Below are 17,174 nucleotides of genomic sequence, written 5' to 3' on the forward strand. Positions count from 1 at the left end.
TTAAGAACGATGGAAGCCACTGTTCTTGGGGACCTTCAACGCTGCAGAAGTGTGTTGGTACCCTTCCCCAGATCTGTGCCTCCTGTCTCAGAGCTCTAGGAACAATTCCTTCAACATCATGGCTTGGTTTTTGCTCTGACATGCACTGTCAACTGTGGAACCTTAAATATACACACACACAGGTGTGCGCCTTTCCAAATCCTGTCCAATCAATTGAATTTACCACAGGTGGTCTCCAATCAAGTTGTAGAAACATCAAGAATGATCAATGGAAACAGGATGCACCAGAGATCAATTTCGAGTGTCATAGCAAAGGGTCTGAATACTTATAAATAAAGGTATTTCATTTTTCATTCAGTATAAATTTACACGAAAAAAATGTTTTCGCTTTGTCATTATGGGGTAGTGTGTAGATTGATGAGGGAAAAAACCATTTATTAAATTATAGAATAAGGCTGTAAAGTAACAAAATGTGGATAAAGTCAAGGGGTCTGAATACTTTCCAAACTCTCCGGTTTTGGTGTGAAAAAACAGGAGTAAAACTACTTATTTTCAAGATGGAACATTTGTAAAATTACCGGGAAAATATTCAACCCTCATGCTAAAGATGTGGCAAAAGTAGCCGTTTCCGAGCCAGAACTGCTCATAGGACAGGATCTGATCTCCTATTTCTCTACTGTGAGGCAGGCAGCTTGAGATACTAGCTAGTTGTGGCAGACTAGCTAGTTATGACCAAATGTTCAGATCAATAGCTGCCTGCTAGGCCATATCTACAGTAGAAGAAAGCAGGCATTGTGCAAAAGTGAATGTGTTGAACTTGAACACAAGATGGAGATAAAGGGAGGAACCAGAGGAAGAAAAGGCTTATGCTCCATCCCCATTTTCCACAAGTGTGCACCTGCACTCTCCTCGTCATGCATTTAAAAGGATTGGTATAAGCACTGGCTGGACTGAGTTAACACCATTGTAAAAATCCATGCCCGAATTGGGCAATTGCACACTTCTGGAAAATGGTGAATGATCAAAACGCAGACACAGAAAGGATGGAGACATACTTTTTCGCTACCGGCCAGATCGACAAGGTAGAGCTTGCCGCTGAGTTTCTGCTCTGTAGCAGTGTTCTCCTGCTTCACGTTGATCTGGAAGATACTGTGACTTCTGGAGCTGTGCTCATTCATGTCTATAAAAACACACATACGTTAACACAATATAACAAACAGAAACAAAGAACTTGATGGCCATGATTCTGTGAGGAATCTAATGAATTAATGTGTATTTATAAAAGTCTACATTAAGAACATCTTTGATTGCTAGCATCATTGTCATGAAAGGACTGCTCAGTAATGTTTTATTTTCTAGAGAAAACTAGCTTAGTACAAGTACTACTGTGTATATTAACTTGTGTCTACAGATTTTCATGATTCCTGGTCAGGAAAACGCCTGGTCCTAATTATGTAATGGCTGTGTAATTGCATCCTAAATGGCACCCTGTTCACTAAATAGTGGATTACTTTTGACCACACCCCTATGGACCCTGGTCAAAAATAGTCACTATAAAGAGAAAAAGGTGTCATTTAGGACGTGGCTTGGTAGATCAGGAGATGCAGGCTGAGGATCATAATGAACCCATGAGTAGCAGGCGGGACTGAAACGGTCCCAGTGTTGGACTGACTCACTTGTGACGGCCACGTGTCGGTTGGATTTGCCCTCGTCAATAGTATCCATGACCTCCTCGGGGCTGCAAACAAAGCGCTCGGTACACCCCTGGGGACACAAGGAACCAAGGAACCACTGTGATTTAACATGGTAGACAAAGAGAGGATTATGATGAAAAACTTAGATAACATTGACATTAAAGTTGCGGATAATCAGGAAGTTATATCGGTATTGTATAGTGCTTTGACTTTCTCCAACCCACAAATAGGATGCATCCGAAGTAGTCCTATTTCCTATATAAAGTGCACTACTTTTGACCAGCGTCCACAAATCCAGAAGTAGTGCACGCCAAAGGGAATCATTTAAGACACACACATCTACAATTGTATTAGAGTATGTATACTTATGCACACACAGTTATACCATTGGTAAAACAATCTGTGGTTTTTCTCATGCACTTAATGTGCACTAGCACAAAGCGTATACACTGAATTAAAAATATAAACGCAACATGCAACAATTTCAAAGATTTTACTGAGTTACTGTTCTTATGGAACTGACCAACCAACCGTTTCATGGATCCATCTATGGTACCATTTACCAGTGCATTCGGAAAGTATTCAGACCCTTTGACTTTTTCCACATTAGGTTACAGCCTTATTCTAAAATGATTACATTAATTTATCCTCATCAATCTATACACAATACCCCAAAATAACAGTGACATGTTTAGACACTTTTGCAAATGTATATAAACAAAAATATTATTATTTACATAACTATTCAGACCCTTTGCTATGAGACTCGAAATTGAGCTCCGGTGCATCCTGTTTCCATTGACTTTACTTCAGATGTTTCTACAACTTGATTGGAGTCCACATGTGGTAAATTCAATTCATTGGACCGGATTTGGAAAGGCACGCACACACGTCTATATATTGTTCCAGTTCATAGAGCAAAAACCAAGACACGAGGTCGAAGGAATTGCCCGTAAAGCTCAGACAGGATTGTATCGAGGCACGGATCTGGAGAAGGGTACCAAAAAAAATGGCTGCAGTACTTTAGGTCCCCAAGTGGTCTTCATCGTTATTAAAGGAAATAAGTTAAGTACCACCAAGACTTTTCCTAGAGCTGGCCGCCCGGGCAAAATGCGCAATCGCGGGAGAAGGGCCTTGGTCAGGGAGATGACCAAAAACCCGATGGTCACTCTGTCAGAGCTCCAGACTTCCTATGTGGAGATAGTTGTCCTTCTGGAAGGTTCTCCCATCTCTGCAGCACTCCACCAAATCAGGCCTTTATGGTAGAGTGGCCAGATGGAAGCCACTCCTTAGTAAAAAAAGGCACATGACAGCCCACTTGGAGTTTGTCAAAAGGCACCTAAAGACTCTCAGACCATAAGAAACAAGATTCTCTAGTCAAATGAAACCAAGATTGACAGCTTTTGCCTGAATGCCAAGTGTCACGTCTGGAAGATACCTGGTACTATCCCTACGGTGAAGCATGGTTGTGGCAGCATCAGGATGTTATTCAGTGTTAGGGACTGGGAGACTGAGGTTGAAGCAAAGATGAATGAAGCAAAGTACAGAGAGATCCTTGACGAAAACCTGCTCCAGAGTGCTCAGGACCTCAGACAGGGGCAAAGGTTGACCTTCCAACAAGACAACGACCCTAAGAACACAGCCGAGACACCGCAGGAGTGGTTTCGGGACATGTCGAGTGGCCCAGCCAGAGCACGGACTTGAACCCGATCTAACATCCCTGGACAGGCCTGAAAATAGCTGTGCAGCAACGCTCCACATCCAACCTGACAGAGCCTGAGAGGATCTGCAGAGAAGAATGGGAGAAACTCCCCAAATACAGGTGTGCCAAGCTTGTAGCATCATACCCAAGAAGACTCGAGGTAGGTAAATCGCTGCCAAATGTGCTTGAACAAAGTACTAAGCAAAGGGTGAAAACGTATGTAAATGTACAAAAAATTCTAAATACCTGTTTTTTTTGCTCTGTCATTATGGATAGTGTGGGAGTAGATTGATGAGGGAACAAAACAATTTAATACATTTTAGAATAAGGCTGTAACGTAACAAAGAGGAAAAAGTCAGGGGTCTGAATATTTTCCGAATGCATTGTTGACGTGTTTGGTTCACTTGACCATAAATAAGAGACTTACCTTGACATAGGGCACCCTGTTTTTATCCTCATGTACAGACAGGTTGTTCTTTGTTACTGCAGAGGGGGGAAAAACACATTTTATTATTATTACATTACTTATGATGTTGATCACAATATTAACAAGGAATCGTCAACAAGCAGGTTAAAAGCACAAAGCAGCCACTAAATATTTTATTATTTTCATCTGAATGCTGCAGGTTATAAGTACACTGTCTAGACAGAAACAACTCAATTGAAGTACAGTTGAAGTCGTAAGTTGACATAAACTGAGGTTAAAAGTATTTGGCTAAGGTGTACCACAATTCCTGACATTTTATCCTAGTAAAAATTCCCTGTCTTAGGTCAGTTAGGATCACCACATTATGTTAAGAATGTGAAATGTCGGAATAATAGGAGAGAGAATTATTTATTTCAGCTTTTATTTATTTCATCACATTCCCAGTTGGGCAGAAGTTTACATACACTCAATTAGTATTTGGTAGCATTGCCTTTAAATTGTTTAAATTGCTTGGGTCAAACATTTTGGTTAGCCTTCCACAAGCTTCCCATAATAAGTTGGGTGAATTTTGACTCATTCTTCCTGACAGAGCTGGTGTAACCGAGTCAGGTTTGTAGGCCTCCTTGCTCTAACACAGTTTTTCAGTTCTGCCCACAAATTTTCTATAGGATTGACATCAGGGCTTTGTGATGGCCACTCCAATAGCTTGACTTTGTTGTCCTTATTAAGCCATTTTGCCACAACTTTGGAAGTATGCTTGGATCACTGTCCATTTGGAAGACGCATTTGCGACCAAGCTTTAACTTCCTGACTGATGTCGCTTCAATATATCCACATAATTTTCCTGCCTCATGATGCCATCTGTTTTGTGAAGTGCACCAGTCCCTCCTGCAGCAAAGCACCCCAACAACATGATGCTGCCACCCCCATGCTTCACAGTTGGGATGGTGTTCTTCGGCTTGCAAGCTTCCCCCTTCTTCCTCCAAACATAATGGTCAATAGGGCCAAACAGTTCTATTTGTTTCATCAGACCAGAGGACATTTCTCCAAAAAGTACGATCTTTGTCCCCATGTGCAGTTGCAAACAGTAGTCTAGCTTTTTTATGGCGGTTTTGGAGCAGTGGCTTCTTCCTTGCTGCGAGGCCTTTCAGGTTACCTCGATATTGGACTCGTTTTACTGTGGATAAAGATACTTTTGTACCCATTTCCTCCAGCATCTTCACAGGGTCCTTTGCTGTTGTTCTGGGATTGATTTGCACTTTTCGCACCAAAGTACATTCATCTCTAGGAGACAGAACGCGTGTACACAAAACTTGTGTACTATTGTTTGTACAGATGAACGTGGTACCTTCAGGCGTTTGGAAATTGCTCCCAAGGATAAACCAGACTTGGAGGTCTACCATTTTTTTCCACTCAGGTCTTAGCTGATTTCTTTTGATTTTCCAATGATGTCAAGCACTGAGTTTGAAGGTAGGCCTTGAAATACATCCACAGGTACTCCTCCAATTCACTCAAATGATGTCAATTAGCTTATCAGAAGCTTCTAAAGCCATGACATCATTTTCTAGAATTTTCCAAGCTGTTTAAAAGGCACAGTCAACTTAGTGTATGTAAACTTCTGACCCACTGGAATTGTGAAACAGTGAAATAATCTGTAAACAATTTGTTGGAAAAATTACCTGTGTCATGCACAAAGTAGATGTCCTAACAGACTTGCCAAAACTATAGTTTGTTAATAACCTCTTGGTGTTAGGGGGCAGTATTTTCATTTTTGGGGAAAAAAACATTCGTTTTAAAACGGGATATTTTGCCATGAAAAGATGCTAGAATATGCATATAATTGACTGCTTTGGATAGAAAACACTAACGTTTCCAAAACTGTAAAGATATTCCCCAAGGTGTCTACAGCATTGTGACGTTGTTTTACGCATTTCCGTTGAAGAATAGCCGTAGGCAGCCACATTGTGTAAGTGGTCACATGGTGGCTCCGAGAGAGATTCTCGCGTAAAATACAGAGGTAGCCATTATTCCAATCGGTCCTAGAGAAAAACGAATTGTCCGACTGATATATTATCGAATAGATATTAGAAAAACACCTTGAGGATGGATTCTAAACGTTTGCCATGTTTGTCGATATTATGGAGCTAATTTGGAATATTTTTCGGCGTTGTGGTGACCGCAATTTCCGGGCGATTTCTCAGCCAAACGTGAAGAACAAACAGAGCTATTTCGCCTACAAAAATAATATTTTGGGAAAAAATGAGCTTTGGCTGTCTACCTGGGAGTCTCGTGAGTGAAAACATCCGAAGTTCAAAGGTAAACGATTTAATTTGATTGCTTTTCTGATTTCCGTGACAAGTTTGCCTGCTGCTAGCAAGGCATAATGCTATGCTAGGCTATGATAAACTTACAAATGCTTTTCTAGCGTTGGCTGTAAAGCATATTTTGAAAATCTAGGATGACAGGGTGATTAACAAAAGGCTAAGCTGTGTTCCAATATATTTCACTTGTGATTTTCATGAATAGGAAGATTTGTCCGCTGCGTTATGCTAATTAGGGTCAGATGATGATAACGGGCTGGGCGTCACTACAGGTTAATAAGAAATGTATGGTGTGGTTGAAAAACGAGTTTTAATGACTCCAACATAAGCGTATGCAAACTTCCGACATCAACTGTATGTATGCATGTGTGTGAGGGGGAGTAATTACCCAACAGACGATGTCTGCGTCCCAAATGGCATCCTATTCCCTATACAGTGCACACATTTTCACCAGAGCCCTACCCGTCCTGGTGAAAAGTAATGGACTATATGAAATAGCGCGCCATTTGGGACACACCCTAAATCTCCAGAATGGTCAAATGAGGACGCTTGATGTGTCGTAACATACAGTACGTACCATCCAGTAGGTCCTTGATCCTGTCCAGGTAAATTTCAAAATATGAAACCTGCAACAGAGAGTCCTCGGATTAGAAACAATCTAGCTGGGCAGTGTTTTTGATTCGGATTATGTACTTGATGTGGAATAGCTAGCTAGTTAGTAGATTCACAGGGCGCGTTCTGTCTTGAGGTACATTTATTCCCCTTTTTATTTGGCAACCGAATCACTGAAGGCCAACTATGTGGTTGAAGTGCTCCATACCTTGATATGGAACTCCAAGTTCTCGTCCATTGAGTAGATGTAGTTGAAGATGTCCTGGACTATTCTGGGGATGATCCCCATACCATCCGGGTCATGGAGGCTACCCTTTACAGGACAAAGACAGGTTTCCATCAAACATAGAAAGAACAGTTGACAGCAGGGTTCGGGGTCAAAATGTTATTTAAATTCCAATTCAATGCAGGAAGTAACCTGAAATTCCAATTTTACTCAACTTTCTTTGAGAGCATTTTAGGAATTTAATTTTACTTAATTGACAATTTAAATGGAATTGACCCCAATCTCAGTTGAAATCATTTGACCAAACCCATTAAGATAGAAGCATGTATATTTTATAGGCCTCGCTCTGCCTCACCTCCATGGTGTGTGTTTTTCCAGACGATGTCTGCCCAAAGGCAAATATAGTCCCGTTGTAGCCCTCAAGGACATCTGTGTATGTAGCAAAAGACATTGAGAACTTAAAACAATTACTTTTAAACTGCCTAGAAGGTTTGCACTGGTAGGATAGTGCCACAGGATAGTACCTTTAACAATCTTTTGAGCAGAGGCTTTGTACATCTGCTCCTGTGTCGTATTGGACCCGAACACTCGGTCAAACATGAACGGTTTTCCCTGTAAGACGAGAGGGAAAGTCAAATCAGCAACAAAGAACACTTAGGCCTCTCAAGAACAACAAGGTGATTAGGAAAAGTATCCAAAACAGAATTACTGTAACTTGCACTAATGTTGACATTTACTTAGGGCTGAGTAGTATACTGTATTTTACTATAACACACACAGGTATTGATGCAAGGACCAGTTTGTGTTTCTATATGACCTTTTATAACAGTTTTAAGACTGACCACATTAAGTCAACTGGTCAATTGTTTGGTCGTTTTTTTTTTTTTACTTGAGTAGTGGCAAATATATTTTTTTATGTTATTGTACACGAGACACCCATCTGATTCATGCCTGTCTGAGTGAACTATTCCATTGCGGAGACGGCACACCAGTAGTACATTACCATTTCTTTCTGATTGTTTTAACTTACCATCATCACTGTGGCACGTCTCAAAGTAATTTATTTCTTCACCTCAAACAGCAAGTAAACAAAAGTCTTTATATCCAGTGAGAATGACAATAGTTCAACCCATTGAAAAAATTGTTGCAGCGCTCTCTACCTATCAATAACCACTCAGCATGAGGGGGGGGGGGTGTAATGCTCTATTCCGGTGGAAACAGCATAAAAAGGCCTACATGATTACTTTTTATCCCTTAGCCTACAGCTGCATCTGTCAGGAGCTCACTGGCGCAGGAAACTGAGGGGCCCAGAATATCTTATACGTTGTAAGTTTGCTAACATGAGCTTCGGGCATGACTAAGTTTAAATTGTTGAAATAATGTTTCAAGTTCCTTGCAGACAGGCCACGTGTAGCCAATGTGATTTTGGATTTTTTTTTTTCTTTTTTAAAATCAGGATATTTTTCACATGCTGGCTGCAATGTTTTTATTTGTTGGCTTTATGTAGGCTACTTTTACATATAGGCAATGGCAATACAAGTTTAGAAGTGTCATTTTCATTTAGATAGTATTTTGATTAACCACAACATTGATTTTGAGAAGATTTGATTATAAATTAAATGACTGTTCCACAAAAATGTGGATTTGAAAATCAGTAGAAGTGGTACGATAACTTGGCACTCCGAATTGAATAAGTTGCCGAACCCTGGTGTAGCCTATTAACGGCAACTTCAGGAGCATAATGGAAGAACCTGCAGAAGACAGCAGCAAGAGGGGGGCATCAGACAAGCTCAGTATTCAAACACTGCGTGTTGATATATGGAAAAATACTTACAAATTTAGACCAATCAACAACAAATATTTTTGCTGGGGACAGCCCTACGGTATTTCAATGTTTGGTTTGTTAAATGTGATAACACTTGGCAGAGTGGCGTATGTCCATTTTTGTTTTTGCTACTTTAATCACTCTCCCCTCTTCTCCTACTTCCCACACCAAGCCCTGCCCAGTCACTCAGGGAGAGCAGTTGTGTGACCACGGAGTCACGAGCACTTGCCGTCAAGTTGCCATTCACAAGATGCAGGTCACAGCTATGCTGCTTTCTACTTTGCTTCTTAATATAAATCCACAAGCATATAGTGCATCTTACTGTCTGCAAACTGCAAGTTTATCTTCGCAGGTTGTGGCTAAAATAAATTGTGTTAGACACTAAAGCTAATTGCTATTTAGCTGGCTAGCTAGTTCACCAACTGTACAAGAGTCAGAGAAAATGTAGCTAGCTAATACAGCCTGAAACCAGTGCTCGTGTATGCTTAAATAAGAACGTTGGAACGATATCCTATCAAATCAGAGGGATAGGCGAAGCCTGAATGGGTTAGCTACAAAATTAGAGTCTCCTGGTTAACACTGACCGACACTTTGGTTCCTACCCGGTCATGTCAAACAATGGTGTCCACTATATTCTAACAATAGAAATTTGAACATAATTATATTTCTATGTTCCAATAGTTCACATAAGTCCTTTGTTCTAAATCGCAATTCAAAATTGCAATTTGACCTAGATGTATATGATGCAGTGCATATGATGCAGTGTGGAAATGATAAAACGAGGGCAGGAAATGCAGAATTTCATGAAAATGATACATTTGGAGGGGGGTTGAAGTTGGATCTAACCGTATAAAAAGGCGCTTGCACACTAGTTTCGGTTTGCTCCTAGCATTACTTGGCTAGGTCGAAGCGAATGCATGTGCCTCGCATACTCCCTTAAAAGACTGCATGAAAAACAAGGTCAAACCATAATATTGCCGCTCGATACGCCGTAGCACCAGCTCTTCAAAAGTGAGTCAGAATAGTCTGATAAATCAAGAAATCTGTCATTAAATTTGACCTTTTTGCCAATGTCTTAGTCGCAGAATTTTACATCCAACTAAGCTGTTCGGTGCAGTATTTCTCAAGTGAAAACTTGCATGAAAAATTAGTTGACAAACACCTCATTGAATAATCTCTACTAGTAGTAGTAGTACAGTTGACCAATCACCGACGAAGGGGCTTAGACTTGGGTTACCAAACTTTGACTTGTCTCATGAAAATATGTGAGCAAATAGCCCCCCAAAAAATCTCATGTGCGAACTGGCAGACCACGTTTTGACTGGGAAACCTTAAGGCGGGAGAAAGTCCCATTGAAATCACTTAGAATGTATGCGTTGCCACTATAGGGACATGCACTACTCAAAGGATTTTATTACTTTTATTCAAAAACAAAAAAACTGCCAAAATATTGTGATTCATTTTTGCCATATCTCCCTACAGTTACTTGAGCCCTTTTATCTGAGGTTGCATAGGCCTACTGATACAGCCTAGCTTATTATACAAGGTGTGTATACTGTATAGGCCTAATAGCCAGGTCTATATATTAGACACCGGACCTCCATTTTAATACTTTACCATTATTCTAGAATGAACAAATCAACCAACAAATTAAAAAACAGGTACAGTGCATTCGGGAAGTATTCAGACCCCTTTACTTTTCCCCACATTTTGTTATGTTACAGCCTTATTCTAAAATGGATTACATTTGGGGATTTTCCTCATAAATCTTCACAATACCCCATAATGAGCAAAAACATTTTTGTAAATGTATTTTTTTTTTTTACGGACTTCCTGCATGGAATTCTGAGGTGCGTGCTGATCAAGCTGACAATTTTGGACTAAATTAAAATGAGTAATAAGTACATATTTGACCTAAATCGGACTGGCAATGAGTAAGGATAAATAAGTAAAAGATGGTATCGAAGATAATCCGCTATGTTCACCATGTTTAAGTCGATCACCGAGCCCAACTCCACAACGTGGTAGAGGCCGCCATCACAGCCATAACAGTGATGGGAGGTTCATCTCTCATGGCAGAATTGAAGTTATTTTGCCAAGAAACAGCCGGCAAAATGCAAATCTCTATCGATGGCATGAACATTAGTCAAGGGAGAAATTATAAACGGATGACCCATATTGAGAAGGAGGAACATGACGAAAAGTGAATACAACAAGACCAGGCTATTAGCTACCTGATGGGCCAGGTATAGGAATTGCAAAAGGGAGAATTGTTGGAAAACTTTTCACGTTGTAATAATATTCAAATTTTTGGGGTCGAAACCAATACAGAAAGGGGGCAGAAAATGTCTACATTTGTGGATAGGATTCTTGGAAATCGATACTGCAACACCTTTGGTCATAGAGGGGGCCCACAGAACCGCACCTGCAGCCCAGAGCATGCCCGGAGCGAAGGGCAGAGGCCAGCGCTGTCATCCTGGGCCTTCTCAACGAAACAGGATATAATGCAGCTATCGAGAACCAAGGGACAACTATTCTACAAAGACAAACGCATATCTATCTTCAATGACTATTCTGCAGAGCTATTGCGGAAGAGAAAAGATTACGACATGATCAAGAAAGAACTGGCAGCCAGGTCACACTGGAAGCTGCAGGTCACACATGAGAGCAAAACACACATCTTGGATTCTGTACATGATGCAGAGTCCTTCCTGCACTCCACTGGAATTACAACACCTTCCAGATCAAAGGACAGGGTCTGGAAAAATATGCCAACTATGTGGCAAATTGTTGGGCCCAGAAGGAGTGAGCGAGAAGGACCCAAGACCTAAGAAGTAGCTTAAACCTACCGCGGAACACTGTCCAGTCCACTTTTACGACTGAAGCAACCCTTTCTCTTTAAGGACTTGAAACTACCTGGATTTATGCATAATTGGGATCTTACTGCTGGACTAATTAATCCATCTTTGACCTACAGTTTGTTGGGATGATTAAGTAATTATTCAATCTGGAAAAAACAGAACAGCCTGCTTTCCTCATTCCCACTTTCTCTTTTAGGGGGCTTCAGAGTACAGATTTTCAATGTTTTACGGCAATTACATATAGGCTACCCAAGTGTGGGTTAGTCAAAATATTAGAATAAAATGTGCTGATCCTTTATGTATTTATACAAGGCTTTTGGAATACTTTTCATTTCCAGCATTTACCCCTTACTGTTTAGGACAGCCTGCTTTAGGAGGAGAGACAGTTAAGCCTACCCACGTATGCTGGAATTATTTATCATGTTCTGCATTCTGTTTTCTTTTGCCTAATATTATTTGAGTTGGGAGAGCCTATTCCCTCCTTCCCTTTGTTTCTTATATTTTTTTGCATACAGCCTACTCTTTAAAATGTTAGGTCGTTGAAGTTTAAGCAGTGAACCTTTGTGGGGTACACAAGGAAATTCTAGGTCTTCTGGCATATTTTGGTTCAACTATCCCCAATTCAATAGACTTGCCACCCTCTGCATGCACAGTGCATTCTTCCATCAAATGAGCAGTGCACTCTTCCATCACATGTACAGATGATTCTCAAGACCTTGCACACTAATGAGATGTTATTGAGCCCACACTACTATACTGTCTGAGCCAAGGACTACATGCTTTCTGGTAAGTTTTGAACAATACTGGGTGGGGTGAAGGTATTTTATATGACATCCATGATTTTTTGGTAACTAGTAAATAGTAGCCTACAGCAAAGTGTGTTTAAATCAATTCTAACTTGTTAATTTCTGCTAGTTAGTTTGCTACCGTGTGGATTTTAGCTTGCTTGACCCTTCTGAGGAGCGTTAATTCACCTGTTTCCATATGATTAATTTAAAAACATTTATCTTACAAAGGAGTTGTTTAATCTAACTGCTTAACTATTTATCTGTACATGGAATAGTATTATTTTTTGTTTTTTTTACTCAAAAATAAAGAAAAATGCCACGGTCACTATTTGATGTGTGGAGACATTTCACTGAAGCTAAGGTAGAAGGAAAAGCTGTGTACATTTGCAAATACTGTGACAAATCATATGTGAAGAATGCAAAAAAGATGCAGAATCATCTGGCCAAGTCTCCTCAGAGCTCACAATAAGCATCCACTGACAAAAGTCCCTCTACCTCTATTCAAGGTTTAAAAAAAATATGAATCAGACACCTTATCGATAGCAACAGCTCATGGTCCTCCTGGAATCAGAAGTTTGACTCAATGGAGGAACATAGTCAGAGAAATGCTGATAAATGTCTTGCTCGAGCTGTGTATGCAACGAGTTCACCTTTGATGCTCACAGGCAATGTGTATTGGAAGAGATATCTGAATGTTCTTCATCCAGCATACACCCCTCCAACCAGACATGCTTTATCTACCCTTTTGCTGGATGCAGAGTACAGAGTTCAAGTGAATGTCAAGCAAATCATAGAGTTAGCAAAACTGTATGGCAATCTCTGATGGGTGGTCAAATGTTTGTGGGCAAGGAATACATCTCCACCAGTATTCTGCAAGAGCACAGACACACCGGCCTCTATATTGCAGATAAGCTGAAGGCAGTCAATGCCCTTGGACCACAGAAGGTACTTGCACTGGTGACAGAAAATGCTGTGAACATGAAGGCTGCTTGGTCTAAAGTGGAGGAGTCCCACCCTCACATCACACCCATTGGCTGTGCTGCTCATGCATTGAATCTGCTCAAGGACATCATGGCACTGAAAACAATGGATACACTCTACAGGAGAGCCAATGAAATGGTTAGGTGTGTGAAGGGTCACCAAGTTATAGCAGCAATCTACCTCACCAAGCAAAGTGAGAAGAATAAGAGCACCACATTGAAGCTGCCCCGCAACACCCGTTGGGGTGATGTTGTCATCATGTTTGACAGTCTCCTGGAGGGGAAGGAATCTCTCCAAGAAATGGCCATATCACAGTCTGCCAATATGGACAGCCCATCAAGAGGACCCTGGATGATATATTTTGAGAAAGAGAGTGGTAAGCAGCCTGTAACCAGTAACAGTAGTCATTGCACGGATTTAGGGAGACAATGCCATCCTGTCTGATGTTCAGACTCTGCTTTCAGGTGTAACAGAAGAAATCCATTGCTCCAAGCAGAGGAAACTGCAGTTATGAAATACATCAAAAAGGGTGAAGAGTTCTGCCTGAAGCCCATACACGCCGCAGCGTACATGTTGGATGCCAAGTATGCTGGCAAGAGCATCCCGTCTGGTGCAGAGATCAACAAGGCCCATGGGGTCACTACCGTGTCTCACCACCTTGGCCTGGATGAGGGCAAAGTTCTTCGCAGTCGGGGGAAGTACACTATTTTTTAAATATTCTTTTTACCTTTATTTAAACTAGGCAAGTACGTTAAGAACAAATTCTTATTTTCAATGACGGCCTAGGAACAGTGGGTTAACTGCCTGTTCAGGGGCAGAACGACAGATTTGTACATTGTCAGCTCAGGGATTTGAACTTGCAACCTTTCGATTACTAGTCCAACGCTCTAACCACTAGGGTACCCTACCGCCCCACTTCCAATCAAGGGCTTTGGGATGGAGATGCAATATGGCAGTTGTTCCAAAATATCTCATCAGCCACCTGGTGGAAGGAACGTTGTGGATCTGAGGCTCTTTCCCGCTGCCTTCATCACGATCCTCCAAATCCCACCAACATCAGCCACCTCAGAGAACAACTGGTCCTTGTTTGGGAACACACACACACACACCAAAGCATGCAACAGGCTGACCAATACAAGGGTTGAAAAATTGTTGCCCGTACAGGCAAATTTAAGGCTTTTTGAGCCTGACAACGAGCCATGCTAAACAAGGTTGGAAAGTGACAGTGAAGATGAGGCCTAAGAGTCTGTACATTGAGGAGGTCCAGGGAGAAGACATGGAAGCTTGAGAGGAAGACAACCAAAGCTTTAGTTTCTGGACTATCATTTTACAGATGCATGTTGAAAACATTTTTGGGAGATGCGATGTATCATTGGGGATCATTCAATATTCCCTTTTTGTTGTTAAGTGAAATCATCCCATTTGGCAAACTGTCACAAGTGGGCAGTCATGTGCCTTTTACTGAGGAGTGGCTTCCATCTGGTCACTCAACCATAAAGGCCTGATTGGTGGAGTGCTGCAAAGACGGTTCTCCTTCTGAAAGATTCTCCCATTTCCACAGAGGAAATCTGGAGCTCTGGCAGTGTGACCACTGGGTTCTTGGTCCCATCCCTGACAAAGGCCCTTCTCCCTAGATTGCTCAGTTTGGCCAGCGGCCAGCTCTAGGAAGAGTCTTGGTGGTTCCAAACCTATTCCATTTAAGAATGATGTTCTTGGGGACTGTCAACGCTGCATAAATGTTAAGTACCCTTCCCCAGGTCTGTGCCTCGACACAATCCTAACTCGAAGCTCCTTCGCCCTCATGGCTTGGTTTTTGCTCTGACATGCACTGTCAACTGTGGGTCATTGTATAGACAGGACATGATTTGGAAAGGCACACAAACAGCTATCAATTGAATTTACCAAAAGTGGACTCCAATCAAGTTGTAGAAACATCAAGGATGACCAATAGACACAGAATGCACCAGAACTCAATTTCAAGTTTCATAGGAAATGGTCTGAATACTTATGTAAATGAGGGATCCGTTTTTTTATTTGCAATAAATTTGCAAAAACATCTACAAAAACATGTTTGCTTTGTCATTATGGGGTAGTGTGTGTAGATTTGGGGGGGGGTATCAATTTTAGAATAAGGCTGTAATGTAACAAAAGTTGGAAAAAGTGAAGGGGTCTGAATACTTCCCAAATGTACTGTATTCAAACAGGCACAAGAGATGCCATTAGACATCCACCAGGTCAATGAGAAACACAGCGGTATACCTTATTCACCACCAAACCAACTCAGTCCAAACATTACAAACATAGCCTTTCATAATTAGGTTTGTGTCCACTACTGGACTAGCCTATTGGAAGTAGACTCATTGTATAAACCTAGGCAACTCCCAAAAGGCACCCTATTTCCCTGTAGAGTGCACTACTTTTGACAGGCCCTGGTCAAAAGTAGTGCAATATATAGGGAATAGGCGGCCATTTGGGACAATCCCATGGGCCTTTCCCTTCTCATTGTGACAGTAATGGCCAGAGACAGCTAGGAAACATCAGCATCCTCCCTCTGTTTCTGTAAGATGCAAAAGGATTTACTTACTGACAACAGATCAGCAGAGCAGATCAGGCTGTTCATCTGACAGCATCAGCCAAAATAAATCACTATAGATAACAGAGGGAGGTTTTCTTTCCATTTACAATGACACAGCATCCCCTATAACATTGCATAGGCAGGACATCTGGAGTAGCTAAACAGTAGCTGAAACACAGAATCAAAACCTATGGAAGCGATCCTTTTATTTATACCATCTAACAGCATACAATTGAGGTTATTTTTGTGCAAAGCCAGTTGTGTTGCTGACATTAATATATCTCTGAAGGATTGATGGAGTAGTATCTAAATGATTCACTACAGTACATGCATCTCAACCCCTGGCAATAGGCTGTGACTAGGCTACCTAGATCAAAAATCTGTCCGAGTCCTTATTCTCCAACCTTTTCCCCAAAGTGTGCACTTGCACACTATCTTGCATGGATTAAGAACGATGGAAATTCCCTCCAGCCAATGCTGTAACCAATCCAAGACTTAAATCCATTTAGGAAAGTGGGCAAGTACAAACTTCAGAAGGGTGGAGAATCAGGACACAGTTTTAGTGTTGCTGCTGTGGCTGTGTGTGCATAACTGAGCACTTCCAAAATGCTTCTGCTGCCTTGACAATTATCACTGATTATATGCCTGTCAGCTCAGCCAAAATGCTAGCCAAAGACTAGTCATCGGCATTCTATTAGGAAACCTTCCTTGGTTTTTGTCTCCCAAATGGCACCCTACTCCCTATGTAGTACGCTACTTTGACAGGGTTCGAGACTGCGACCAAAACATTTGGCATTGACTTGGCAGTGCGGCACACATTATATTGGTCATAGTGTGCCAGCGATTTTGTTGTTGTGGTTGCTGGTCACAGATTCTGGTTTAGATTATTATTATTTTTAAATCAATATTTATTCAAACAGCAATGGGTATGCAACGGGCATGCAAACCAGGTATTCCAAAAGCTTGTTACGAAGTCTTTGCAATGCACAATTTAGGCATCGTGTGCCGTTTGAACATTTCGAAAGGCTTTCCAAAAAAACCTTCCCAATTAAATGTTGACTGCAAAGTAGGCCTACCTGGCATTTGTAAATACCCCTTAATTATCATAGTAAAAGGTTAGGGTATAAAAGTAAACAAAAACTAAATCAAGAAAATCTATTTA

At 41.1% G+C, this 17,174-nt stretch overlaps 1 protein-coding gene across 1 annotated transcript in view; it reads right to left on the reverse strand.

Annotated features, from left to right (window-relative positions):
* Positions 1-17,174, reverse strand: part of LOC112228034 (kinesin-1 heavy chain) — a 51,191-nt gene that overhangs the window by 15,583 nt on the left and 18,434 nt on the right. Inside the window, exons 2-8 of the mRNA XM_024393157.2 lie at positions 7,507-7,594; positions 7,338-7,411; positions 6,965-7,069; positions 6,722-6,770; positions 3,824-3,879; positions 1,677-1,764; positions 1,056-1,180 (exon numbers count right to left, since the gene is read on the reverse strand). Of these exons, the coding sequence (XP_024248925.1) occupies positions 1,056-1,180; positions 1,677-1,764; positions 3,824-3,879; positions 6,722-6,770; positions 6,965-7,069; positions 7,338-7,411; positions 7,507-7,594 (585 nt within the window). The remainder of the gene's footprint in view (positions 1-1,055; positions 1,181-1,676; positions 1,765-3,823; positions 3,880-6,721; positions 6,771-6,964; positions 7,070-7,337; positions 7,412-7,506; positions 7,595-17,174) is intronic.

The sequence above is a fragment of the Oncorhynchus tshawytscha genome, linkage group LG29 (genome assembly GCF_018296145.1).
Source record: "Oncorhynchus tshawytscha isolate Ot180627B linkage group LG29, Otsh_v2.0, whole genome shotgun sequence".
NCBI classification, from domain to species: domain Eukaryota; kingdom Metazoa; phylum Chordata; class Actinopteri; order Salmoniformes; family Salmonidae; genus Oncorhynchus; species Oncorhynchus tshawytscha.